This window comes from Mesoplodon densirostris, chromosome 5 (assembly GCF_025265405.1).
Source record: "Mesoplodon densirostris isolate mMesDen1 chromosome 5, mMesDen1 primary haplotype, whole genome shotgun sequence".
Classification (NCBI taxonomy): Eukaryota; Metazoa; Chordata; class Mammalia; order Artiodactyla; family Ziphiidae; genus Mesoplodon; species Mesoplodon densirostris.
The window spans coordinates 107,303,873-107,329,931 of NC_082665.1; the positions used below are offsets into that span (position 1 = coordinate 107,303,873).

The 26,059-nt window shown below is 37.3% G+C and overlaps 1 protein-coding gene across 4 annotated transcripts in view; it reads left to right on the forward strand.

Annotated features, from left to right (window-relative positions):
- Positions 1-26,059, forward strand: part of VPS8 (VPS8 subunit of CORVET complex) — a 293,886-nt gene that overhangs the window by 215,060 nt on the left and 52,767 nt on the right. For 3 of the 4 annotated variants that reach the window (XM_060099245.1, XM_060099244.1, XM_060099246.1), the window contains exon 45: positions 25,855-25,908. The exons of the other annotated variant lie outside the window; for it this stretch is intronic. In XM_060099245.1, the coding sequence (XP_059955228.1) occupies positions 25,855-25,908 (54 nt within the window). The remainder of the gene's footprint in view (positions 1-25,854; positions 25,909-26,059) is intronic. 4 annotated transcript variants of the gene reach the window in all.

Here is a 26,059-nt window from a genome sequence, read left to right on the forward strand (position 1 = left end):
TTTCCTCCACCCTCCAATCCCTGGCAACCACTGATCCATTTGGAGTTAATTTTTAATAGCATGTGAGATAAGGATTGAGGTTCTTTCTTGTGCATGTGGCTATCCATTGAATTGCCTTTGTACCTTAGTCAAAAATCAATTGACCATGTATATGTGGGTCTATTTCTAGACTTTCTATTCTGTTCCATTGATCTATGTATCTATCCTTGCTCCAATACTGTGTCTTTATAGTAAATCTGGATATCAGGTAGTGAGTCCTCAAAGTTTGTTCTTCTTTCTAACATTTGGCTATTCTACTTGCTTTTCCATATAAATTTAAAAATCAGCCTGTCGATTTCTACAAAAAAAAATCATGCTTGGATTTTATTGGGACTGTGTTGAATATATAGATCAACTGGGGAGAGTTGACATCTTAGTGATATTGAGTCCAATCCATTAACATGGTATAGCTCCCACTTTATTTAAATCTTCTTTGATTCATTTCATCAGTGTTTTATAGTTTTTGGCATATAAATCTTGTGGTAGTTTTGTAAGATTCATTTATAAGTATTTGATGGCTTTTGATGCTATTAGATATTTTACTGTCTTATATTTCTTTTTTTTAAATTTGGCTGCGTCAGGTCTTAGTTGTGGCACATGGGACCACCATTGCAGCATGCAGGATCTTTTGTTGCGGCGTGTGGGCTCTTTGTTGTGACACACAGGCTCCAGAATGTGCAGGCTCAGTAGTTGCAGCTCTCAGACTCTCTAGTTGTGGTGCATGGGCTCTAGAGCACGTGGGCTCAGTAGTTGCAGTGCATGGGCTTAGTTGCCCCACAGCATGTGGGATCTTAGTTCCCTGACCAGGGATCGAACCCACGTCCCCTGTATTGGAAGGCAGATTCTTAACCATTGGACCACGAGGGAAGTCCCTGTTTTATATTTCAATTTCTAATTGTTCATTCCTAGAATATAAAAATACAAAATATTTTTGCATGTTGCTCTTTTATCTAGTGACCAGTGACCTTACTAAGCTTACTTATTAGTACGAGTACTTTTTTGTAGATTCTTTGGTATTTTATACATAGACAATCATATCAAATGCAAATAATGACTGTTTTATTTCTTCCTTTCCAATTTTATACCTTTTATTTCTTTTTCTCACCTTGTTGCATTGGCCTCCAGTACCGCATTGAATAGGAATGGTAAGAATAGACATCCTTGTCTTGTTACTGATTGTAGGGAGAAAGTATTCAGTTTTTCATTATTAAGTATAATGTTAACTGTAGGCTTTTTGTGTGTAATCTTTATATCATCTTTAGGAAGTTTCCTTTTATTCCATGTTTTGTTGAGGATTTTTTCCATGAAAGGGTGTTGAATTTTGAAGACATTTATACTACATTAGTTGCTGTGTTCCCACATCCCCACACCTCACACAAGAAAGACAGTAATCTGTTTCATTGACTTCCTGCCTGCCTGCTCTCAGAGCATCAAGAAAAGGGAAATTATTTTGAAATTGGATCTATATGTCAAAGACAGCTTTATTTCTGAGGCTATCCCATTCTGCAGGGCAGGAGAGGTCACTCAACCTTTTCATTCTTTAGGAAAACCCAAGTGAGATTACTGATCAGATCTTCTTGAAAATCTCTGTTTGATGCTTCCTAATTAATGAAGCAAAATAGAATGAGAACTACCTTGGATTTCTTAAATTTTCCTCTAGCTGTCTGTTTCCTTTGTTTTTCTAGCTAAGATATTGTAAAAAGATCTAGTGGGTTGATAATGCAAGGAAAGAGAAAATGAAATTTATCAAATACACGGTTTAGATGTGTTTATGCTAATCTTCACAACAAGTTTAGCTGAAGGAACTGTATGTAGCTAAGAGAAGGAGGGCCAGTATTTGAATTCAAGTTTTTAGAATCGTCATCACCCTCAGTTTTCCTGCCTCCAATCTGTTATATTTTTAGCATTCTGGCTTTATTGAAACCTGACAAAGCTGATTTTTAAAATATATCTATACTATGTTGGCTGTGCTAACTTAAGATTTCTTACTATTGTATGAGCCATTCACATTTTTAATTGTAAGAGAATTTAAAATGAAAATACTAATTCTATATATGATGGTTTTTATCAAACTTAATTTCATGAAAGTTCTACTTTGCTCTTTTAATTTCCTTTGAAAATCTTTCACCCTTGGTTATTAAGTTCCTAACGAGTGCATGGAGAGAAGCAGAGGTACGTGTCCCAGTGACTTCAAAATCAAGCTGAGGTTGCCGGTCAGCTTCCACCTGTTGCTTCCTACCCTCAGTAGATACTGAATACATTTGAAGCTTTACACTGCCCTTGTAATGTGGTCCTTCTGCCAAATAGCTTTTTATTTCATCCTTTTCCAGGACTTGAGATGATTGACTTTTACATCTTCAGTTACTGACTCTGATTCAACAGGATGCAACAGTTACCCTCAAAACTGTGGTTTGATGGGTAAAGTCTTTCTTCTTGCCTCTCTTAATCTCATTTCTGTTTTTCACAACTGGTGAAAAACAAAATGTGACACATCAATTGCCTCCCAACAGGTCTGCACAGACATGATTGGAGTTATTCCCCCAGAAAGCCTGCTTTCCTTTGGAATAAGCATTTTATTCTTTGAAAGCAAATGAAAAGAAATAACTCAAATTTCTTTCTTTCTTTCCTTATCTCCACTCTCCTGCCCCACCTCAGGTTTACAGTAGCTCAATCTGAAATATAGGTCCAAAGAGTAGACCTTGAAAGTCTGATTTTCTGTTTTGCTTTTGCTATATATTACTCCCAGATAAAATACATTTGAGAAACTAATTTCAACTGAAGTTCTCATCATGCTATTATATTTTCTCAACAAATGTTATTCCAATAGAATAGAATAGAATAGGAGTAATTTTATCTTAGATTATTCTTTTATTAAATTTATAGTAGCAAATAACTTATAGTAGCAAATCTTAATTGGCACTGATTTGCATTAGAAGAAATTAACTTGCTATTCATCTTAAAAATAATAATTCTTGGTCAACAGCAACTTGATATAAATTCAAAGAAGTATAATTGAAGATTTACTAGATTTTAGTTTTAACATTAGTATATTATTAACAGGGTTTAGAGTTCTTGAGAGATAGTAATAAGCTAACACATTATTATGTGCCAGAAACATTCTAGTTGTTATTCCTTTTAAAACTTCAAAAACCAAGAGCATTTGGAGACTCATTAGAAAGTATTATTATGTATTGCTTGATATCTTTTCAGAATTGGATATATCATCACTTATCAGTAAACATATAGCTGCCTACTCATCCTTTAATAATCACAACAGGAAAGAATTAAAAGAAATAAGCTGATATCTTCCCTGGTACTTGGAGTTGGTTTTATTTCTTGGTTTTTAGAATTGTCTAAGAAAATGTTTTGTCTTTTGGGATAAATTTACAAATAAAGTCAGATGGAAGTATTTACAGCTTCGAAGAAATTATTCAGTAAATGACACTTGTGCTCACTGGTTATAATTTTCTATTAACCATTAAGCATTGCTTATTGATTTTGGATTCCCACTATAAATTGGAGATTTGTTTTACATGCCATTTAATGAAATAGAAACACTGGTATTAATGCCCTGTTTTCATTTGTCCGTTTTTAAAGAGTATTAGCTCCCTGTTATAAATATGTTAGATTCAAATTAAATGCTAAAAAATGAGATTTCCATTTTTGGTGATAGCAGCATTTCTCAAAAGACTATCTTCTAAATTAAACTTACAAATTAAATGAAGATTAATATGTCTCGGAAGTGCAGAGAGGCGATAAATAATCCTAATATAAATGAATCTGTTTGAGGAGATTATTGCCCATTTTCCAATAATCTTGTTATTATACCCTAGTATTAAGTGATTCATTACTTCAGCCAATATATAATATATGCCTACTTTGGACCAAACACTATTCTTGGTACCAAGTATACACTGGTGAACAACAACAACAAAATAGTTCCTAACATCATGTAGCTTACAATCTAGTAAGAGAGCTAGACAGTAGTTAAGTAAACAAACTATCAAACATATAATTTCAAATTGTGATAGGTATGTGAGTGCTATGAGGGGAAAGAATAGAATGTTATAGGAAGAATAACAGAAGGGAAACCTACTTTTTATTGGGTGGTCAGGGAATATCTATCTGCAGAGATGAAAATAAGGTGCTACCAGACCTGGGAAGAACATTCCAAGCAAAAGAGAACAGCAAGCACAGAGGAACTGAGGAGGGAAATGACTTGTTCAAGGAACTGAAAAAAGATGTCTGGAACATAGTGACTAAAGAGGAACATAGCAAGGAATGAGGTTTAAGAGATAGGTGGGCCAGATCCTTATTAGAATGTAAGACTCTGGTGAAGAGTTTAGTTTATATTCTTAAAGTAAGAATAAAAAGGATTTAAAACAAGGGAATTCATACCATCTATTGATTGTGACTGTGGAAAATGGATAGACAGCCACACCCCTATTACTGTCCAAGTCTTCACCTCTTTGCCAGACCAGTGTAACATTCAGATTCTTAAGATTCTATAAATTTGGTCACTTCCCTTTGATCTAGAAAACGCTTGTGTCCAAGGGACCGAAGGAAGACAATAGTACCAAGAAAGTGTTTCCAGTCTCTGCTTAGAACTAAAGCTTTGCTGGAAATATGGGTGAAGGGCATAAAAAAGTTTTGTTGTCCAATAAAATGTGAAAAAATGTTGAACTTCACCAGTGATCAAAGAAATACCAGTGGGGCTTCCCTGGTGGCGCAGTGGTTGAGAATCTGCCTGCTAAAGCAGGGGACATGGGTTAGAGCCCTGGTCTGGGAGGATACCACATGCCACGGAGCAACTGGCCCCGTGAGCCACAACTACTGAGCCTGCATGTCTGGAGCCTGTGCTCCGCAACAAGAGAGGCTACGATAGTGAGATGCCCACGCACCGCGATGAACAGTGGCCCCCAATCGCCGTATCTAGAGAAAGCCCTCGCACAGAAACGAAGACCCAACACAGCCAAAAATAAATAAAAATTAAAAAAAAAAGAAATACCAGTTAAAATAGCAATATGATGCCATTTAAAAAAACTTATTAAACTGGCAAAGTTTTAAAAATACATATTAAACTGGCATACATTAAAAATACTAATGCAGGGACTTCCCTGGTGGCACAGTGGTTAAGAATCTGCCTGCCAATGCAGGGGACACAGGTTCCAGCCCTGGTCTGGGAAGATCCCACATGCTGCGGAGCAACTAAGCCGTTGTGCCACAACTACTGAGCCTGTGGTCAACTAATCTATCACAAAGGAGGCAAGGATATACAGTGGAGAAAAGACAGTCTCTTCAATAAGTGGTGCTGGGAAAACTGGACAGCTACATGTAAAAGAATGAAATTAGAGCACTCCCTAACACCTTACACAAAAATAAACTCAAAATGGATTAAAGACCTAAATGTAAGACCAGACACTATAAAACTCTTAGAAGAAAACATAGGAAGAACACTCTGACATAAATCACAGCAAGATCTTTTTTGACCCACCTTCTAGAGTAATGGAAATAAAAACAAAAATAAACAAATGGGACCTAATGAAACTTAAAAGCTTTTGCACAGCAAAGGAAGCTGTAGACGAGACTAAAAGACAACCCTCAGAATGGGAGAAGATATTTGCAAACGAATCAATGGGCAAAGGATTAATCTCCAAAATATATAAACAGCTCATGCAGCTCAATATTAAAAAGACCCAGTCAAAAAATGGGCAGAAGACCTAAATAGACATTTCTCCAAAGAAGACATACAGATGACCAAGAGGCACATGAAAAGCTGCTCAACATCGCGAATTATTAGAGAAATGCAAATCAAAAGTACAATGAGGTATCACCTCACACCGGTTAGAATGGGCATCATCAGAGAATCTACAAACAACAAATGCTGGAGGACTTCCCTGGTGGCGCAGTGTTTAAGAATCCGCCTGCCAATGCAGGGGACACGGGTTCAATCCCTGGTCTGGGAAGGTCCACATGCCATGGAGCAACTAAGCCCAAGCGTCGCAACTCCTGAGCCCACGCGCCTAGAGCCCATGCTCTGCAACAAGAGAAGCTACCTCAACAAGAAGCCCATGCACCGCAATGAAGAGTAGCCCCCGCTCGCCACAAGTAGAGAAAGCCTGCGCGCAGCAACGAAGACCCAATGCAGCCAAAAATAAATAAAATAAAACAAATGCTGGAGAGGGTGTGGAGAAAAGGGAACCCTCTTGTACTGTTGGCGGGAATGTAAATTGATACAGCCAATGTGGAGAACAGTATGGAGGTTCCTTAAAAAACTAAAAATAGAATTACCATATGAGCCAGCAATCCTACTACTGGGCATATACCCAGAGAAAACCATAATTCAAAAAGACACATGCACCCCAATGTTCATTGCAGCACTATTTACAATAGCCAGGTCATGGAAGCAACCTACATGCCCATCGACAGACGAATGGTTAAAGAAGATGTGGTACATGTATACGGTGGAATATTAGCCATAAAAATGAACAAAATTGGGTCATTTGTAGAGACGTGGATGGACCTAGAGACTGTCATATAGAGTGAAGTAAGTCAGAAAGAGAAGAACAAATATCATATATTAACACATATATGTGGAATCTAGAGAAATGGTACAGATGAACCAGTTTGCAAGGCAGAAATAGAGACACAGATGTAGAAAACAAATGTATGGACACCAAGGGGGGAAATCGGGTGTGGGTCGTGGTGGGATGAATTGGGAGATTGGGACTGACATATATACACTAATATGTATAAAATAGATAACTAATAAGAACCTGCTGTATAAAAAATAAATATAAGGAAAAAAAAGAAAGGTATACCTACAGAGACTTCCATTTCACTAAGAGTCTTCTGGGGGAGAAATGGACAAAATATATAAAAGAATGGTTCTCAAGACATTGGACCTCAAGCCGTGAAGGAGAATAACCCTTGAGAGACAATAAACAAATGATGTACTAAAGTACTGCTGGAGGAAAGTTTCCAAGCCACTGCACAGGGAGGGAGAACCAAGACAGAGCTCATCAGTATCTCTGATTTTGGACAGAGCAGGGAGTCCAGGGAAAACAAGGGCTAGAGTTCACAGGAGAGAGCCACACAGAGAGAGGGCTTCAGAGATCTGCAGAAGGCAACCTTGAGTTGAATACTGACCCACTCATGTTTGTGAGTAAATGACTCAAGGCCAGAAAAAGGAGCACCCAAAAGTATTAGAGGTAGCAGTGCCCAAAATTCATATATAGCCAGGAATACTGCAACCTGGAAAATGTCATAATTCACAGGGCAGCATTGAGAGTACTAAGTAAGGGTTTGACCTCAATATTGGGGGAAAAGTTAACCCTAGACTAGCTGCTGTTTTGATCCCACATAACAAAACTTAAAAGCAAAATCTAAAGAGATCAAATTATTTCTATGTATTTTAACAACATCCCAGAACAAAGTTCAAGATTATGTTAAGGATTACAGGAATATCTAGCCAAACAAAGTAGAATTCACAGTGCCTGGAATTTGATCAAATATTACAAGGCATGCAAGAAAGCAGGAAAATACAGGTCATAAAAAGGAGAAAAAAATCGATTACATGATATTTTGGAACACGCAAGTTATGGAGACAGTAAAAAAGATCATTGGTTGCCAGGGGTGGTTGGGGGGGAAGGGTGAAGAAACAGAACAGAGGGTTTTTTAGTGTGGTGAAAATATTCTGTATGATACTATTGATATAATGATGGATATAAGTCATTATGCCTTTGTCCAAATCCATAGAATGTGCAATGCCAAGGGTGAACCCTAATGTAAACTGTGGACTTTGGCTGATAATGATGTGTCAGTGTAATGTGTCATCAGTTATAACAAATGCACCACTCTGGTGGGAGATGTTGACAATAGGGGAAGCTATACATCTGTGAAGCATGCCACATATGTAGTATCTCTGTACCTTCCTCTCAATTTTGCTATGAACCTAAAACTGCTTTTAAAAAAATAGTCTTAAAAAAACAATCCCCTGCCTTCCCTTTGTGCTCTACAACCAAAAGAAAGAAACTCCTATTAGGGAATGTATCTACTATGTATGTACAACTGTGCTATAGATTGGAATATTAGCTGAAGTTAATGGCAGAGAATGACAGAGAATGACAGAAACTAATGGCAGAGAATGACAGAAACTAGTAAGAGCATTAGGTAAATCTTATTAATTAAGTAATGAGTATTCTCATGAAGAAAGAACATAGGATGTCACAAGGCTTGGGCTCTAGAACTGACCTCTGCCTTATTACATGAGCTTGAGAAAGTAATTAACTCTCCCCTCTCTCCCTCCATCCCTTCCTTCTTTCCACCAGGATGAAAACATAAATCTTTTTTAGTGTCTCATTGAGGCATGGTGAAAACAGTATGTAGGTCTGCGTAGACCTACTAGAGAATGGACTTGAGGACACGGGGAAGGGGAAGGGGAAGCTGGGACAGAGTGAGAGAGTGGCATGGACATATATACACTACCAAATGTAAAATAGATGGCTAGTGGGAAGCAGCCGCATAGCACAGGGAGATCAGCTCGATGCTCTGTGACCACCTAGCGGGGTGGGATAGGGAGGGTCAGAGGGAGACGCAAGAGGGAGGAGATATGGGGATATATGCATATGTATAGCTGATTCACTTTGTTATAAAGCAGAAACTAACACACCATTGTAAAGCAATTATACTCCAATAAAGATGTTTAAATAAATTTTAAAAAGCAGCCATAAAAAAATCACTTTGACTAAATCCCAGATTTTTCACACTAGGACACAATGCCTTCATTTAATTTTTTTTCAGTTTCTGTTTTCGTGTCTTCTACTCACAAGTTATAAGAAAGGATATATTAAAATTAACTTATGAATTAATAAAACCAATCCATTGAAATAGACCCAGAAATGACACATATGATAGGATTAGTAGATAAGAACATTAAAACAATTATTATAGTTATATTGCATACGTTCAAGAAGCTAGAGGAAGGATTGAACATAAGAGCCGACCAAACATCTAGAGACTAAACCTACAATGTATGAGATGAAGAATACAGTAGATGGGATTAACAGCATAGTGGACATTGCAGAAGAAAGGATTAGTGAACCTGACTGTATAGCAATAGAAACTATCCCAAATCAAACACACACTGAAAAGAAATGAATGATTGTGAACTACAGAACAACTTCAACTAGCAAGATATACATGTAATTGGAGTTCTGGAAGAAGTAGGGGAAGGGATAGGACGGAAAAAATATTTGAAGAAACTTAATACGGAGTTCCAATTCCAATAAGGGCAGGGCAGCCTGTATTGGACAACCCTTCTACCAGTAACAATTATATAGACAAAGTATTGTTTAGAGAGCAACCAGAAGCAGGCAGAAACCTTAGAGAACACAAACCTTGAAATAAGGGAAGCAAACTAGAGGAGCTCTACATTTAATGAGTTTTTTTTCCCTTTATCACACATTTCAGTTTGTCTTGGAGAACTGGGGGAAAAGAGCTTATGGTAGTATTCTTATTGGATGAAGAAACAGAGTTCAGGACTACCAAAGCAGTTGTAAATTGAGAGAGGCCATCTCAGAAGGAAGAGAGCCAGGGAGGAGGGAGCCCTAAATTCTTTTTACAGGTTTCTAAGTTGCACATACACAAACAATGCTTCAAGAAACCATGCAGAAAGTAGTGTCAGGAGGACTAAAGCACTGAGCAGAGATATCAGCAAGTGCATAGTGCTGAATTTGAGTGCAAGCCCTGCCAAATTTGAGGGATTGATAAATATCTCAGGTTTTGTATTGAAACTTCAGAAGGACCATGCCTTATGACTAAGGGCCACCCTAAGACTAAGGGCAAAAGTAAAATAAATCCTTTCTAACAAAGCCAAAGGCCAAACTATTACAGGATCAATAGGAAGAAGGAAAATATAACCTAAAATCAAGAGAAAAACATCAATAGAAGCAGATCTATGGATGACCTAGATATTGGAATTGGGAGTCAAGGACTTTAAAATAGAAATTATAAATAAGTTAAAGGATTTAGAGGAAAAAGATCAGCAGAATGATTGGATACATAGGGAAATCTCAGCAGATAAATGGAAACTATAAAATAAAATAAAACTAAATGTAAATTCCAGAGTTAAAAAAATAAGATGAAAATTTCATTAGATATCAACAGCATTTTTAACACTGAGACAAATGTTATCTGTAAATTTGGAGAGAGTTCAATGAAATAATCCTAATAGAAGCACAGAGACTAAAAAGATTGAAAATAAGAGAGCTCTCAGTAACCTGTGAAACAATATCAAGAAGTCCTAACATATGTATCACTGGTGAGGAGAGAGAGAGAAGTGGGTGGGGGTAACTGAAAATTTCCCACATTTGGTGAAAAACATTAACCCGTATGTCCAAAAACTCAGCAAACTGCTAGTGGGATAAGTACAAAGAAAACCACACTCAGACACATCTTGGTCAAACTGCCAAAACCAAAGATAAAGAGGAAATCTTAAAAGCAGCCAAAGAAAAGACAATAATAAGAATGATGACTGATTTCTCATAAAAAGGGGGTGGGGAGGAGAGGCCAAGTGACAATAAATGGCATCTTTAAAGTACTAAAGAATGGTAATACGGTGCTTATATTGTATGTTACATAACATTCCCAGTGGGGTCTAGGGCAGCATCCCATAATCAAATGCTTACGTGGGATAAATAAAGACTATAAATAGCCTCACTTCAGGTTAGGTTTTGAAGTCATAACTTTTGGTGCCAAAAGTTTTTAAAAAGTACTTTTGATTTCAGAGCTTTTTGGATTTTAGAATTATAATAAAAGGATTTGTGGATATATTTTACTTGTCAGGAGGAGAACTGGCAATATATATTTATAAATGTCTACACTCATAGAAGTAGGGATTTAGAAGAAGCTGTGCAATGAAAGTAACACATGAAGAGTGTATACCGAGTGTTACACAAGGATGTTTATGACAGCATTTTTTAAATAAAAAAATTGAAAACAACCTAAATGTCCCAATAGTTTCCTAATACTTGGTTAAATTAGTTATGTTATATGTATGCAATGAATGGACTGCTTTATAGCCATGAAATATCATGTTGTCAGAGAACATTGATGTGGTGAAATAAACTCTCAGTATGTTACATGCAAAGATCACAAAGCTGTGTGATTCCAAATGTTAATAGTAGTTATTGCTGTGTGGTTGGATTGTCATTTTTATTTGCTTTATTTTGCTCTTTTGTATTTCTTTTTTTTTAACATCTTTATTGGAGTGTAATTGCTTTACAGTGGTGTGTTAGTTTCTGCTTTATAACAAAGTGAGTCAGTTATACATATACATATGTTCCCATATCTCTTCTTCATTCATGAACAGTATTCCTTTGGTAATCAGAAAAATCAAGGCTTGTTTTTAAAAAAGCAAGGTGATAAGGAAGATATTCCTATTGCTATCAAACTTCAGATCAGATTGCTTCTCTAAGTTAGGAATCATTTTATTAACAAAGATCACAAAAGTTTAGCATTATTAAGGCCTTGGCTTAATATATCATCCACATCCCCAGATCTAGTGTTCTGCACACCTGGATTTAAAGTGTCTTTTAAGCTGCATTGCCTGAGGCATTTCCAGAAGGAATCCTTTTAAACGAAAAATAAGACCTTTCGTAAGTGATGCTGAACCATTTCTGTTGCCACTTCAAACACTCTCTGACTTATTCTCCAGAGAACAGCTTTCTCAGATAAATTGTCCAGCACCACGTCTAGTTTTTGGCTTGTTTTAAAAAGTCTGTAGATCCTTTTATGAGTTCATTTTTTTTAAGCTTAAATATCTACTTTGCTTTGAAATCTATTTTCTTCCTTTACAAAAAGAGCATACCAGGAGTTAAAATTGGATCACATTCAACAAACTACATCATACATCTGGAGTAAATTCCAGAGTATTAATATCATTGTATGTTAAAGGAAAGACTTTCAAGTCTAATTTTTGCAGACCTGCTAAATCTTAAAGGACAGTCTGTACAGCCAGCAGTTTTGATCCCTGAGCTGAGGTATGTTTTCTAAAGTTATTCTGAAAGTCAGAGGGCAAAGGCATAAAAGACTGCAACATGGTCCTGTTTGAATAGATTGATGCCACAGTGATAGGAAATGTCTTTATCATTATATACTGTAGGCTGTTAGAATTAAACTGTTAGAATTGGAACAGGCTTGAGAACTTGAGTCCAGTTGCTCTCCCAGTACTCATCTCTTCTACATCATTGTAGATAGATGGTATCTAGTATCTATTGAACTACATGTAATAATTATTTTTCCTTATAAGTTAATAAGTAAATATTCTGATTTCATATCTTAGTCTCTGTGTACTTAATATTTGCTAGAATTCACTGCTGAAATGATGTGAACTTGGAGTTTTCTTTGTGGGAAAGTTTGATAAAAAATTCAATTTCTTTAATAAATATAGGGCTATTCATATTTTCTTTTTTATCTTGGGTCCATTTTTATAAGTAGTTTTTAAGGAAGTATCCGTTTCATTTATCAAATTTATTGGCATAAAATTATTCTTAATAGGCTCTTATTGCCTTTTTTTCTTTCTTTTTTTTCAACATCTTTATTGGAGTATAATTGCTTTACAATGGTGTGTTAGTTTCTGCTGTATAGCAAAGTGAATCAGTTATACATATACCTAAATCCCCATATACCCTCCCCCTTGCGTCTCCCTCCCACCCTCGCTATCCCACCCCTCTAGGTGGTCACAAAGCACCGAACTGATGTCCTTGTGCTATGCGGCTGCTTCGTACTAGCTATCTGTTTTACATTTGGCAGTGTATGTATATCAGTGCCATTCCTCTCACTCCGTCCCAGCTTACCCTTCCCCCCTCCCCATGTCAAGTCCATTCTCTACGTCTGCGTCTTTATTCCTGTCCTGTCCCTAGGTTCTTCAGAAACGTTTTTTTTTTTTCTTAGATTCCATAAGTATGTGTTAACCTATGGTATTTGTTTTTCTCTTTCTGACTTACCACACTCTGCATGACAGACTCTAGGTCCATCCACCTCACTACAAATAATTTTGTTTCTTTTTATGGCTGAGTAATATTCCATTGTATATATGTGCCACATCTTCATAATCCATTCATCTGTCAGTGGACATTTAAATTGGTTCCATGTCCTGGCTATTGTAAATAGTGCTGCAATGAACACTGGGGTGCATGTCTCTTTTTTAAAATTATTATTACTTTTTAACATCTTTATTGGAGTATAATTGCTTTACAATGGTGTGTTAGTTTCTGCTTTATAACAAAGTGAATCAGCTGTATATATACATATATCCCCATATCCCCTCCCTCTTGCGTCTCCCTCCCACCATCCCTATCCCACCCCGCTAGGTGGTCACAGAGCACCGAGCTGATCTCCCTGTGCTATGCAGCTGCTTCCCACTAGCTATCTGTTTTACATTTGGTAGTATATATACGTCCATGCCACTCTCTCACTTCATCCCAGCTTACCCTTCCCCTCAACTTGTCCTCAAGTCCATCCTCTAGTAGGTCGCATCTTTATTCACTTCCTGCCCCTAGGTTCTCATGACCATTTTTTTTCATAGATTCCATATATATGTGTTAGCATACAGTATTTGTTTTTCTCTTTCTGACTTACTTCACTCTGTATGACAGACTCTAGGTCCATCCTCCTCACTACAGATAACTCAATTTCATTTCTTTTTATGGCTGAGTAATATTCCATTGTATATATGTGCCACATCTTCCTTATCCAATCATCTATCGATGGACACTTAGGTTGCTTCCATGTCCTGGCTATTGTAAATACAGCTGCAATGAACATTGTGGTACAAGACTCTTTTTGAATTATGGTTTTCTCAGGGTATATGCCCAGTAGTGGGATTGCTGGGTCGTATGGTAGTTCTATTTTTAGTTTTTTAAGGAACCACCATACTGTTCTCCATAGTGGCTGTATCAATTTACATTCTCACCAACAGTACAAGAGGGTTCCCTTTTCTCCACACCCTCTCCAGCATTTATTGTTTGTGCCTTTTTTGATGATGGCCATTCTGACTGGTGTGAGATGATATCTCATTGTAGTTTTGATTTGCATTTCTCTAATGATTAATGATGTTGAGCATTCTTTCATGTGTTTGTTGGCAATCTGTATATCTTCTTTGGAGAAATCTCTGTTTAGGTCTTCTGCCCATTTTTGGATGGGTTGTTTGTTTTCTTGATATTGAGCTGCATGAGCTGCCTGTAAATTTTGGAGATTTGTCCTTTGTCAGTTGCTTCATTTGCAAATATTTTTTTCCCATTCTGAGGGTTGTCTTTTTGTCTTATTTATGCTTTTCTTTGCTGTGCAAAAGCTTTTAAGTTTCATTAGGTCCCATATGTTTATTTTTGTTTTTATTTCCATTTCTCTAGGAGGTGGGTCAAAAAGGATCCTGCTGTGATTTATGTCATAGAGTGTTCTGCCTATGTTTTCCTCTAAGAGTTTTATAGTCTCTGGCCTTACATTTAGGTTTTTAATTCATTTTATTTTTGTATATGGTGTTAGGGAGTGATCTAATTTTGTTCTTTTACATGTAGCTGTCCAGTTTTCCCAGCAGCACTTACTGAAGAGGCTGTCTTTTCTCCATTGTATATTCTTGCCTCCTTTATCAAAGATAAGGTGACCATATGTGCATGAGTTTATCTCTGGGCTTTCTATCCTGTTCCATTGATCTATATTTCCATTTTTGTGCTAGTACCATACTGTCTTGATTACTGTAGCTTTGTAGTATAGTCTGAAGTCAGGGAGCCTGATTGCTCCAGCTCCATTTTTCTTTCTCAAGATCACTTTGGCTCTTCGGGGTCCTTTGTGTTTCCATACAAATTGTGAAATTTTTTGTTCTAGTTCTGTGAAAAATGCCAGTGGTAGTTTGATAGGGATTGCATTGAATCTGTAGATTGCTTTGGATAGTATAGTCATTTTCACAATGTTGATTCTTCCAATCCAAGAACATGGTATATCTCCCCATCTGTTTGTATCATCTTTAATTTTTTTCATCAGTGTCATAGTTTTCTGCATACAGGTGTTTTGTCTCCCTAGGTAGGTTTATTCCTAGGTATTTTATTCTTTTTGTTGTGGTGGTAAATGGGAGTGTTTCCATAATTTCACATTCAGATTTTTCATCATTAGTGTATAGGAATGCAAGAGATTTCTGTGCATTAATTTTTCTACTTTACCCAATTCATTGATTAGCTCTAGTAGTTTTCTGGTGGCATCTTTAGGATTCTCTATGTATAGTATGTCATCTGCAAACAGGGCCAGCTTTACTTCTTTTCTGATTTGGATTCCTTTTATTTCTGTTTCTCTCTGACTGCTGTGGCTAAAACTTCCAAAACAATGTTGAATAATAATGGTGAGAGTGGGCAACTAAGTCTTGTTCCTGATCTTAGTGGAAATGGTTTCAGTTTTTTGCCATTGAGGACAATGTTTGCTGTGGGTTTGTCATATATGGCCTTTATTATGTTGAGGTAAGTTCCCTATATGCCTACTTACTGGAGGGTTTTTATCATAAATTGGTGTTGAATCTTGTCAAAAGCTTTTTCTGCATCTCTTGAGATGATCATATGGTTTTTATTCTTCAGTTTGTTAATATGCTGTATCACATTGATTGATTTGCGTATAATGAAGAATCCTTGCATTCCTGGAATAAACCCCACTTGATCATGGTGTATGATCCTTTTAATGTGCTGCTGGATTCTGTTTGCTAGTATTTGTTGAGAGGTTTTGCATCTGTGTTCATCAGTGATATTGGCCTGTAGTTTTCTTTCTTTGTGACATCCTTGGTTTTGGTATCAGGGTGATAGTGGCCTCATAGAGTGAGTTTGGGAGCGTTCCTCCCTCTGCTATATTTTGGAAGAGTTTGAGAAGGATAAGTGTTAGCTCTTCTCTAAATGTTTGATAGAATTCGCCTGTGAAACCATCTGGTCCTGGGCTTTTGTTTGTTGGAAGATTTTTAATCACAGTTTCAATTTCACTGCTTGTGATTGGTCTGTTTATATTTTCTATTCCTTCCTGGTTCAGTCTCGGAAGGTTGTGCTTTTCTAAGAATTTGTCCATATCTTCCAGGTTGTCCATTTTATTGGCATGTAGTTGCTTGTAGTAATCTTTTATGATCCTTTGTATTTCTGCAGTGTCAGTTGTTTTCTCCTTTTTCTTTTTTCTTTCTTTTTTTTTTTTTTTTTTTTTTGTGGTATGCGGGCCTCTCACTGTTGCGGCCTCTCCCTCTGCGGAGCACAGGCTCCGGACGTGCAGGCTCAGCGGCCATGGCTCATGGGCCCAGCCGCTCCGTGGCATGTGGGATCTTCCCAGACAGGGGCACAAACCCATGTCATCTGCATCAGCAGGTTGACTCCCAACCATTGCGCCACCATGGAAGCCCTCCTTTTTCATTTTTAATTCTATTGATTTGAGTCTTCTGCCTTCTTTTCCTGATGAGTCTGGCTAATGGTTTATCAATTTTGTTTATCTTCTCAAAGAACCAGCTTTTAGTTTTATTGATCTTTCTTATTGTTTCCTTCATTTCTTTTTCATTTATTTCTGATCTGATGTTTATGAATTCTTTCCTTCTGCTAACCTTGGGAGCTTTTTGTTCTTCTTTCTCTAATTGTTTTAGGTGTAAGTTTAGGTTGTTTATTTGAGATGTTTATTGTTTCTTAAGGTAGGACTGTATTGCTATAAACTTCCCTCCTAGAAGTGCTTTTGCTGCATCCCATAGGTTTTGGGTCATTGTGTTTTCATTGTCATTTGTTTCTAGGTATTTTTTTATTTCCTCTTTGATTTCTTCAGTGATCTTTTGGTTATTCAGTAGTGTATTGTTTAGCCTCCATGTGTTTGTATTTTTTACACATGTATTCCTGTAATTGATACCTAGTCTCATAGTTCTGTGGTCGGAAAAGATACTTGATATGATTTCAATTTTCTTAAAATTACCAAGGCTTGATTTGTGACCCAAGATATGATCTATCCTGGAGAATGATCCATGAGCACTTGAGAAGAAAGTGTATTCTGCTGTTTTTGGATGGAATGTCCTATAAATATCAGTTAAGTCCATCTTGTTTAATATCTCATTTATAGCTTTTGTTTCCTTATTTATTTTCATTTTGGATGATCTGTCCATTGGTGAAAGTGGGGTGTTAAAGTCCCCTACTATGATTGTGTTACTGTTGATTTCCCCTTTTATGGCTGTTAGTATTTGCCTTATGTATTGAGGTGAGCCTATGTGGGGTGTATAAATATTTACAATTGTTATATCTTCTTCCTGGATTGGTCCCTTGATCATTATGTAGTGTCCTTCTTTGTCTCTTGTAATAGTCGTTATTTTAAAATCTATTTTGTCTGATATGAGAATTGCTACTCCAGCTTTCATTTGATTTTCATTTGTATGGAATATCTTTTTCCATCCCCTCACTTTCAGTCTGTATGTGTCCCTAGGTCTGAGGTGGCTGTCTTGTAGACAGCATATGTACAGGTCTTGTTTTTGTATCCATTCACCCAATCTGTGTCTTTTGTTGGGAGCATTTAATCCATTTACATTTATGGTAATTATCAATATGTATGTTCCTATTACCATTTTCTTAATTGTTTTGGGTTTGTTATTGTAGGTCTTTTCCTTCTCTTGTGTTTCCTGCCTAGGTAAGTTCCTTTAGCATTTGTTGTAAAGCTGGTTTGGTGGTGCTGAACTCTCTCAGCTTTTGCTTGTCTGTAAAGGTTTAAATATCTCTGTCGAATCTGAATGAGATTCTTGCTGGGTAGAGTAATCTTGGTTGTAGGTTTTTCCCTTTCATCTCTTTGAATATGTCCTGCCACTCCCTTCTGGTTTACAGAGTTTCTGCTGAAAGATCAGCTGTTAATCTTATGGGGATTCCTTTGTATGTTATTTGTTGTTTTTCCCTTGCTGCTTTTAATATGTTTTCTTTGTATTTAATTTTTGATAGTTTGATATATATGTGTCTTGGTGTGTTTCTCCTTGGATTTATCATCTATGGGACTCTCTGCACTTCCTGGACTTGATTAATTATTTCCTTTCCCATATTAGGGAAATTTTCAACTATAATCTCTTCAAATATTTTCTCAGTCCCTTTCTTTTTCTCTTCTTCTTCTGGGACCCCTATAATTCAAATGTTGGTGCATTTAATGTTACCCCAGAGGTCTCTGAGACTATCCTCAATTCTTTTCATTCTTTTTTCTTTATTCTGCTCTGCAGTAGTTATTTCCACTATTTTATCTTCCAGGTCACCTATCCGTTCTTCTGCCTCAGTTATTCTGCTATTGTTTCCTTCTCAAGCATCTTTAATTTTCTTTATTGTGTTGTTCATCATTGTTTGTTTGCTCTTTAGTTATTCCAGGTCCTTGTTAAACATTTCTTGTATTTTCTCCATTCTATTTCCAAGATTTTGTATCATCTTTACTATCATTATTCTGAAATCTTTTTCAGGTAGACTGCCTATTTCCTCTTCATTTGTTTGGTCTGCTGGGTTTTTACCTTGCTCCTTCATCTGATGTGTGTTTCTCTCTTCTCATTTTGCTTAATTTACTGTGTTTGGGGTCTCCTTTTCACATGCTGCATGTTCGTAGTTCCAGTTGTTTTTGGTGTCTGCCCCCAGTGGGTAAGGTTGGTTCCATCGGTTGTGTAGGCTTCCTGGTGGAGGGGGTTAAAGGAGAAGTTGATTAGGGCACTCTGGCTCACTCAGGCTGGGGTCAGGGACAGGTATGGATTGCAGGGTGAGCCTGGGGCTGCAGAGGACAGCTTGACATTGCAACAGCCTGAGGCATGCCATGTAGCATGCTGTTTTGATTACTGTAGCTCTGTAGTAAGTTTAGAAATCAGGAAATGTGAGACCTCCAACTTTTTTCTTTTTTAAGATTGTTTTTGCTACTCAGGGTCCCTTGAGATTGCATATAAATTTTAGGTTGGATTTTTCTATTTTTGCATAAATTGCCATTGCAGTTGATAGGCATTGCACTGAATCTCTAGGTTACTTTGGGTAGTATGGATATCTTCACAATATTTAGTCTTCCTATCCATGAACACAGGGTGTTTTTCTATTTATCTTCATCTTCTTTAATTTCTTTCAGCAATATTTTGTAGTTTTCAGTGTGTAAGTCTTTTGCCTGCTTACTTATGTTTATTCCTAAATATTTTATTCTTCTTGGTGCTGTAGTAAATAGATTTGTTTTCTTCATTTACTTTTTGGGTTGTTTGTTGTTGGTTTATCAGAACACAACTGATTTTTGTATGTTTTTTAATATCCTGCTACTTTGCCCAATTTGTGTATTAGTTCTAACAGCTTTTTCTGTGGAATATAAATTTAGAGTTTTCCACATATAAGAGCATACCATCTGTAAACAGGGAAAGTTTTGCTTGTTTTTTTTCCCCACTTTAATGCCTTTTATTCTTCTTGCTGAATTGCTCTGGCTAGGACTCCCAACACTATGTTGAATAGAATTAGTAAAAGCAGGCATTCTTGTCTTATTTCTGATCTTAGAGGAAATGCTTTCAGTCTTTCTCCATTGAGTATGGTTTAAGCTGCTTTTTTAAATATAGGCTTTATGTTAATGTAGTTTTCTTTTAATTCTAGTTTGTTGAGTGTTTTTATAATGAAAAGGTGCTGAATTTTGCCAGATGATTTTTTCTGAATCAGTTAAGATGATCATGCAGTTTTTTCCCTTAATTCTGTTAATGTGGTATATCTCATTTATTTATTTGTATATGTTGAACCCTCCTTGCATCACATGAATCCCACTTGATCATGATACATGAACCTTATAATGTGCTATTGAATTCAGTTTGCTAGTATTTTGTCATTGATTTTTCCATCTGTATTCATCAGGGATATTTCTCAGGTTAATGCTGACCTCCTGATGAGTTCCCTCCTCTTCAATTTTTTGGGAGAGTTGGAGAAGGATTGGTGTTAATTCTCCTTCAAATGTTTGATAGAATTCACCAATGAAACTATCTGGTCCTGGGCTTTTCTTTGTTGGGAAGTTTTTTATTACTGATTCAGTTTTCTTAATAGTGATTGGCCTATTCAGATCTTGTTTCTTCATGATTATGGGTGTTTTTTGTTTTTTGCATTACGCGGGCCTCTCACTGTTGTGGCCTCTCCCGTTGCGGAGCACAGGCTCCAGATGCGCAGGCTCAGCGGCCATGGCTCACGGGCCCAGCCGCTTCGCAGCATGTGGGATCCTCCCGGACCGGGGCACAAACCCATGTCCCCTGCATCGGTAGGTGGACTCTCAACCACTGTTCCACCAGGGAAGCCCTATGGGTGTCTTTAAAAAGGATCAATTTCCTTTTGATTTCTTCTTTGATCCAAGTGTTATTTGGAAGTGTGTAAGTTCCTAAATATTTGAGAATTTTTCCAGAAGTCTTTCTGTTATTGATATCTAATTTCTTTCTATTATAGTCAGAGAACTGTATGACTTGAATTCTTCGAAATTAATTGAAAATTGTTATCGCCAGAAGATAATCTATGTTGGTAAATGGTCCAGGCATACCTCATTTAATTGTGCTTTTCTTTATTGAACTTTTCAGATATTGCATTTTTTTTACAAATTGAAGGTTTGTGGCAACCTTGCATCAAGCGAGTCTTTTGGCACCATTTTTCCAACAGCATTTGCTCATTTTGCATCTCTGTGCCACATTTTGGTTATTCTCACAGTATTTCAAACTTTTTATTATTATTTGCATGGTGATCTGTGATCAGTGATCCTTTTTTTGTTTTTTTCTTTTTTTTGCGGTACACGGGCCTCTCACTGTTGTGGCCTCTCCCGTTGCGGAGCACAGGCTCTGGATGCGCAGGCTCAGCGGCCATGGCTCACGGGCCCAGCCGCTCCACAGCATGTGGGATCTTCCCAGACCGGGGCACGAACCCGTGTCCCCTGCATCGGCAGGCGGACTCTCAACCACTGCGCCACCAGGGAAGCCCGATCAGTGATCTTTGATGTTACTATTGTAATTGTTTGGGGTGCCACAAACTGCGCTCACGTAAGATGGCAAACTTAATCTATAAATGTGTGTGTTCTGACTGTTCCACCTACCAGTTGTTCCCCTGTCTCTTTCCCTCTCCTTGGGCCTCCCTATTCCCTGAGAAACAATAATTTTGAAGTTAGGCCAGTTGATAACCCTACAGTGGCCTCTAAGTGTTTAAGTGAAAGGAAGAGTCACACATCTCTCACTTTAAATCAGAAGCTAGAAATGATTAAGCTTAGTGAGAAAGTCTTGTCAAAAGCCAAGATAGGTCAGAAGCTAGGCCTCTTGTGCCAAACAGTTATCCAGGTTGTGAATGAAAAGTAAAAGTTCTTAAAGGAAATTAAAAGCGCTACTTCAGTGAACATACAAATGATGATAAGAAAGCAAAATAGCCTTATGGTTCATGTTGAGAAAGTTTTAGTGGTCTGGATAGAAGATCAAATCAGCCATAAAATTCCCTTAAGCCAAAGCTTAATCCAGAGCAAGGTCCTAGTTGTCTTCAATTCTGTGAAGGCTGAGAGAGGTGAGGAACCTGAAGTAGAAAAGTTTGTATTTAGCAGAGGTTGGTTCATGAAGTGTAAGGAAAGAAGCCATAATGTTAGAGTGTAAGGTGAAGCAGAAAGTGCTGGTGTAGAAGCAGCAGCAAGTTATTCAGAAGATCTAGCTAAGATAATTTTTCAACATAGACAAAAACAGCCTTAATATTAGAAGAAGATGACTTGCCTTCTAGGACTTACATAGCTAGAAAGGAGAAGTCAGTGCCTAGCTTCAAAGGACAGGCTGACTCTCTTGTTAGGGGCTAATGCAGCTGGTGACTTTAAGATGAAGCCAGTGCTCATTTACCATTCCCCAAATCCTGGGGCCCTTAAGAATTATGCTAAATCTGCTCTGCCTATGTTCTGTAAATGGAACAAATCCTGGATGGCAGCACATCTGCTCACAACATGGTTCACTGAATATTTTAAGCCCATTGTTGAGACATACTGCTCAGAAAACAAGTTTCCTTTGAAAAATATTACTGCTCACTGACAATGCACCTGGTCACCTAAGGACTCTGATGGAGATGTACAACAAGATGAATGTTGTTTTCATGCCGGCTAATACAGTATCCATTCTGCAGCCCATGGATCAAGGAGTAATTTTGACTTTTAAGTCTCTTTATGCAAGAAATACATTTCATAAGGCTATAGCCGCCAAAGGTAGTGATTCCACTGATGGATCTGAGCAAAGTCAATTGAAAACATTCTGGAAAGGATACACCATTCTAGATGCCATTAAGAACATTGGTGATTTATGGGAAGAGGTTAAAATATCAACATTAACTGGAGTTGGGAAGAAGTTGATTCCAGCCCTCATGGATAACTTGGAGGGGTTCAAGACTTCAGTGGAGGAAGTAACTGCAGATGTGGTGGAAGTAGCAAGAGAAGTAGAAGTGAAGCCTGAAGATGTGACTGAGTTGCTGCAATCTCATGATAAAACTTGAACAGATGAGTTGCTTCTTATGAATGAACAAAGAAAGTGGTTTCTTGAGGTGGAAACTACTCCTGGTGAAATGCTGTGAAGATTGTTGAAATGACAGCAAAGGATTTATATTACATAAACATATAAAGCAGCAGCAAGGTTTGAGGGGATTGACTCCAATTTTGAAAGAAGCTTTACTGTGGGTAAAATGTTGTCAAACAGCATTGCGTGTTACAGAGAAATCGTTCGTGAAAGGAAGAGTCAGTCGATGTGGCAAACTTCATCATTGCCTTATTTTAAGAAACTGCCATGGCCACCCCAGCCTTCAGCAGCCACCACCTGATCAGTCAGGAGCCATCACCATGGAGGCAAGACCCTCCACCAGCCAAAAAATTATGACTAGGGGCTTCCCTGGTGGCGCAGTGGTTGAGAGTATGCCTGCCGATGCAGGGGACACGGGTTCGTGCCCCAGTTTGGGAAGATCCCACATGCTGCAGAGCGGCTGGGCCCGTGAGCCATGGCTGCTGAGCCTGTGCGTTCAGAGCCTGTGCTCCACAACGGGAGATGCCACAACAGTGAGAGAACCTCGTACTGCAAAAAAAAAAAAAAAATTATGACTTGCTGAAGGCTTACATGATAGTTAGCATTTTATAGCAATAATGTATTTTTAATTAAGGTATGTACATTGTTTCTTTAGACACAGTGCTCCTTAATAGACTACAATATAGTGTAAACAACTTTTATATACATCGGGAAACCAGAAAGTTTGTGACTTGCTTTATTGCAGTATTCACTTTAATGCAGTGGTCTGGAACTGAATTCGTAATATCTCTGAGGTATACCTGTACTTGAAAAGAATATGTATGTATTCTGCCTTTGTTGGGTGGAGGGTTCTGTCAATGTCCATATTCTAAATCCTTCCTTTTTTAGTTTTTAAATTGAGATGTAATTGATATATGATATTGTGTAGTTTGAGGTGTTCCATGTGTTGGTTTGATACATTTATGTATTGCAGTATGATTACCATGATAGCCTTAGCTAATACCTTTATCATGTCAATAATTATCATTTCTTTTTTGGGTAGAGAACAGTGAAGATCTAGTCTCTTAGCAACTTTGAAGTTTATGATACAGTATTGTTGACGTTGACCACTATGTTGTGCCTTACATCTTCAGAACTTATTTCTCTACTAGTTGAAAGGTTATACCCTTAAACAGCATCCCCCCAACTACCCCCACCTCGCAGCTCCTGGTAACCACCATTCTACTCTGTTTTTACGAGTTCAGTTTTTCTAAATTCCACATATGAGTGCTGTCATATAGCATTTGTCCTTCTCTGTCTGATTTCTCTCACTTAGCATCCTTGAGGATGCCCTCAATGTCCATCTGTGTTGTTGCATATGGCAAGATTTCCTTCTTTTATGGCTGAATAATACTTCTGTGTGTGTGTGTGTGTGTGTGTGTGTGTGTGTATATATTATCACATCTTCTTTATCTGTTCATCTTCTGATGGATGCTTAGGTTGTTTCCATATCTTGGCTATTGTAAATAATGCTGCACTGAACACTGGTGTGCAGATATCTCTTCAAGATACTGATTTCAATTCCTTCTGGTATATACCCAGCTGTGGGATTGCTGGATGATATGGTAGTTAAGTTTTTTTAATTTTTTGAGGAACCACCATACTGTTTTCCATAATAGCTGTACCCATCTACATTCCCACCAACAATATGTAAGGTTTCCCTTTCTCTACATCCTCACCAACGTTTGTTATCTCATCTTTTTTTTATAAAAGCCGTCGTAACTGGTGTGAGGTGATACATCATTGTAGTTGTGATTTGCCTTTCCCTGATAAGTGACGTTGAGCATCTTTTCATGTACCTGTTATTCTTTTGTATATCTTCTTTGGAAAAATGTCTGTTCAGATCCTTTGCCCATTTTTTAAATTGAGTATATCCTTCCTAATCTTCATATTTGTTCTCTCATTTATTGAGAGAAATATGGAAATCTCTGACTGTAAAATCTATTTCTCCTTGCATTTCTATCAGTTTTTATTTTATGTACTTTTTAAAAATTACTATTTATTGGAGTATAGTTGCTTTACAATGATGTGTTAGTTTCTTCTGTACATCAAAGTGAATCAATTATATGTATACATATATCCCCTCTTTTTTTGGATTTCCTTCCCATTTAGTTCACCACAGAGCATTGAGTAGAGTTCCCTGTGCTACACAGTAGGTTCTCATTCGTTATCTGTTTTATACATAGTAGTGTATATATGTCAATGCCAATCTCCCAATTCCTCCCACTCCCTCCTTCCCCCTTTGGTATCCGTAAGTTTGTTCTCTACATCTGTGTCTCTATTTCTGCTTTGCAAATAAGTTCACCTGTACCATTTTCTAGATTCCACATATGAGCGATATTATACGGTATTTGTTTTTCTCTTTCTGACTTAACTTCACTCTGTATGACAGTCTCTAGGTCCATCCACATCTCTGCAAATGGCACAATTTCGTTCCTTTTTATGGCTGAGTAATATATGTATCACATCTTCTTTATCCATTCCTCTGTTGATGGACACTTAGGTTTAAGCTATTAGATGTGTAGACGTTTAGGATTGTTATATCCTCCTGATGAATTGATTCCTTTATCATTATGCAATAATATATCCCTGGCAATAGTCTTTACTCTGAAATCTAGTACTATCATGGTATATTTTTCCAATCTTTTTGCTTTTAATCTATTTGTGCCTTTATATTTAAAGTATGTTTCTTGCAGGCAGCATGTAGTTGGGTCTTGCTCTTTTATCTGACAGTCTCTTTCAACCTTTCCTATATTTGAAGATCTTCCTATATCATCAGTCTTCTCTTCTTAGGGCTAAACATCCTTTTATTATGGTTTGGCTGATACTTTTTCTAAATCCTTCTATTATTATCAAACACTTGTGCATGTTTTGCTTAAAAGGGACATTAGATCAGAAGGTATACTCTGAGTTGGTCTCTGCAAGACGTGCTACTACATATCGCGTCAGTTGATTTCCATTGTCCACAGAGATCTGTGTCTACTAGGTTCCTCACCACTTGGCTAAAACCAATTTGGACCATCTTTTCTACTTTTCTTACCCTAATCACATTTTTATCTTGGCTAACTACTGACTTTTTGATCTCCAGAGAAACTTCACAGGGACTTAACAAAAAAATCTATTCATTGTTCCCCTGAAAATGTCTGTTTTATCTCAGTTACATGAATTCTAGTTGAATTATTTTAAGTATGGGTCAAATAAAGCTAGACTATAACTAAGAAGATATCAAAAGTTTTGCTTTTTTTTTTTTTTTTTTTTTTTAGGTAAAAATGTCCCCATCCTGTCATCCATCCAAAGGGGATCCTGCTGTTAAGAAGGTGAGTGAGTTTTAACGGCAAAAAGCCGACTTCCTCCTTCTGTGTATTTATTCTCCTCTGTTGAACCATATTCTCAAAATGAGTGATTTTAAATCATTTTAATGCGTCTGAGTCTCTTCCTGATTGGATGACTTGAAGAGGTGCCACCAGG